Below are 3,201 nucleotides of genomic sequence, written 5' to 3'. Positions count from 1 at the left end.
GTAACTTTTATTCCTATGTTTTATCTGTTTTTATTTATTTTATTTTAAACTGTTTTTTCTGTGTTTTATCTCTTTTTATTTTTAACTGTTTTACTCTTTTTAACTGTTTTTGTGTAAAGCACTTTGAATTGCCCTGTTGCTGAAATGTGCTCTACAGATAAAGCTGCCTTGCCTTGCCTTCCAAGCTGTAAGGCAGGTCCTACACGGTGATATCCCCCAAGATCCAAGAAACCCCCACTAGGAATGATACCAGAAGGGGAAGAAGAAAGAAATCAACAATCTTATTTACAGGAGTTATGAAATGTATTACCTTGAACTGGCCAAAGCCCAACACCCCTCACTACACTTTATTGTTACAAAAAGTGAGAGAGATATATCAAATGGAACACATAACAAACTTATTGAGGCGTCAAAAAAACTAAATTAATTTAAAAAAAATGGGTTCCAGTTGTGACGCTACTCATGTAATAAAATAAGCCGTAAGGGGAAGGGATCTGTTGTGCTTGTCTTATTAATTTACTATTTGCTGTGTTTATCTTATATGATTTTGTTTTTTATTACTTTGCTTCAAGCTATACTCTCTGATCATTTTTAAGTATGGGATTATGATGATGAATAGGATGTATCGGATATGAATTCATGATTAGCTAAAGATGATAAAATATATTTATTGTCATGATATGTGCCATACTGGATTGATTCTGAGAAATTAAATAAGAAGCGGCGCAAAACATTAATTTTCTCAAAAGCCTAAAATATATCTGCAATACATAAAAATATAAAAATAAGACTTTTTTTAACACAGTGCCTAGACCCTTAACAGGAGAATATAGCCGGTTGGCTGTTTCTCCAGACTGTACCTAGAACTGAAAGAGTCCCAGCACTCAGTACGTGGTGCTCTAATAGACTTAACCTGCTGTATTCCAACTGAACATAGCAACTGCAGTCTACCTGTAAGCCATAGCTTAGTTATTTTAAAAAGCAGCTGATCGTTCACAGAGCGAGAGCACTGATCCTGTTTAGTGTTAACGACATAATGAGGGGTATTTTTAGAGGCTACTCTCAGACAAACAGTGAAAAGTGGCATTCAGTAAACACATCCACAACTGCCAGCTCTCACCAGGGAAATAATAGTTTTTTTTGCTGTATGATTTTCTGCTTTGTAAAAAGTGAGGTTCATGCCATAACACTGCAGTCTGATAGTGTTTCTTTTTGTGTATCTGTGTGCTCTAGGCCAGCAGAGCCAGACACGACGACATGGCGAAAATCGGCAGTGAAATCTCACTTTCAAGCAGGCAGTGGTTGCCCCCCAACAAGCCTGTTGATGAGCTTGCTGTCATTGAAAATAGGGACAGCAGGTCTGATGTCACCTTGACATTCTTACACATCGGTGCCCTTTGCGTTGTTGTCTTAGTGCTTTAACCGTTCTGACAGCTAAAGACACATTTTCTGTCAATTGTAAATCGCACGATCATCAGCATATCACTGTAATTTGTTTTCTCCACCTGCTGTCTGGTAGGGCTCAGTCTCTTTGTGAAGACAACTCCGAGAGAGCGATGTCTTCAGAGTCCCACAGAGACTCCGTTACAGGTGTTGGGGCAATGGCTAGGTAAACTTCTGTTGTATTTTCAAGTTCTTATAGTATACCAGTGGTGGAAAGTAACTAAGTTCATTTACCTAGTACTGTCCTGTGCATTTCCATTTTATTCTACTTTATACTTCTACTCCTCTATATTTCAGAGACAAATATTGTACTTCCCTAGATTTATTTGACAGCTAGTCAAATAAAGGTCATTTCAAATTAAGATTGGCATACAAAGATAACACAAAGACACATGTTGAGCTTATAAAAATACAACAAATTGTTAAAATAGACCAGTGGTTCTGGCTTTTAACCCCTTCTGTCTGAGGCCCTAAAAGCTAGATTCCGTCCAAAATCCAAAAATGAATCCAAATACAGGAACTTTCATACGTCCTTGACAGGCTTGTATCTTGTGAGCATTTAAGGCGCCCAACCCCTAGACTGAGAACCACTGGACTAAATTACCTAAATGTATATAAAGGGAAGTGTGACTGGTTTACTGGTGTGACTGGGAAGACCAGTCACACCAGTAAAATGCTGCTTACATATCAATGCATCAGTATTACTAATCTTGTAATGTAATGTTAATTTGTATTATTAATGGAGTTTTGTTGTACTATTGTTCTACTTTTACTTAAGCAGTAAATATGATCTGAATACTTCCTCCACCACTGGTCTTTATAGATTCTGTTACATTCCTAGACTAGATGGGTGTCACTTTGCTCTGTTTTCCCTCCTGCTAACCTTCTAGGCTCTCTTACTTCTTCTTCATGCTGTGGAACTGGGTGTCTCACAGAGTGCACCCCGAAACAGAGAGGCATGACTCTTTCCTGGAGCGCTTCAGAGGCCCTGAGCTCAAAGACCTCTCCAGCCGAGAAAGCACTGCCCAGTCTGCGGGCCGCAACGACACAAACCGGAAGAGAAAGTAAGTACTGGTCAGTGGCTTAAGTTTCATTTGCAGGCCTCACAGTGACAAGGGTTCCTTTACAACTCACCACAGAGGACAATTAATCTCTCGCATCACCAGACCTTCCTCCACAGCGCTGGGGAGGAAGGTCTGACTAGTCCACATAGCATTCCCGGATGGGAGAACAACGTGCTCTGGTTTATTGGCATTTCTTTAAACCAATCACAATCGTTTATGCGCCGGACACAAATACAGCCTCTGCAAAATAACCTCGTGAAGGAAGTTGTTTTGGTGGAATGTGCACGTAGGGTCGGGAAGCTCTGGAATTAAAATGGCTGTTGAGTGTGTGATGAGAATTTTACCAAAATAAAAAAGTATACTATAAAACTATAATTTGATTGTGGGTTCTAGCTTGGAGGACGTTTCCCCAATTGACCGGAGTTTAGAATACCAACACAAAGAAATGCGGAAGATGAGGGACATCAGGCAGAAACCTCGGGCACCGGTACTACCCCGTCAATGAAACGTCATCGATATAGACTAATCTATGAGAAACGATCATTCCTCAAATCTTTGATGAGTCAAACTCTGCTGAATGGAACTAGAAACCATGCTTGAGTCATAGTGAGTTTAGTATTTCTGGGTAGCTGTATTCCTTGAGGGTGCAATACGGAGCTATTAAGGACACAGAGCTGCAGAGGTCTGTGCCCCC

The 3,201-nt window shown here is 40.0% G+C and overlaps 1 protein-coding gene across 4 annotated transcripts in view; it reads left to right on the top strand.

Annotated features, from left to right (window-relative positions):
- Window positions 1-3,201, top strand: part of cnga3a (cyclic nucleotide gated channel subunit alpha 3a) — an 8,683-nt gene that overhangs the window by 1,865 nt on the left and 3,617 nt on the right. For 2 of the 4 annotated variants that reach the window (XM_032526723.1, XM_032526721.1), the window contains exons 2-4: window positions 1,234-1,358; window positions 1,520-1,609; window positions 2,379-2,507. In XM_032526723.1, coding sequence (XP_032382614.1) covers window positions 1,258-1,358; window positions 1,520-1,609; window positions 2,379-2,507 — 320 coding nt within the window. In that variant the 5' untranslated portion in view covers window positions 1,234-1,257. Of the gene's footprint in view, window positions 1-1,233; window positions 1,359-1,519; window positions 1,610-2,333; window positions 2,508-3,201 lie in introns of all 4 variants that reach the window. The other 2 variants (XM_032526720.1, XM_032526722.1) reach the window with 1 other exon arrangement.

The sequence above is a fragment of the Etheostoma spectabile genome, chromosome 9 (assembly GCF_008692095.1).
Source record: "Etheostoma spectabile isolate EspeVRDwgs_2016 chromosome 9, UIUC_Espe_1.0, whole genome shotgun sequence".
Taxonomy (NCBI): domain Eukaryota; kingdom Metazoa; phylum Chordata; class Actinopteri; order Perciformes; family Percidae; genus Etheostoma; species Etheostoma spectabile.
This window is presented reverse-complemented; position numbering and strand designations above follow the sequence as displayed.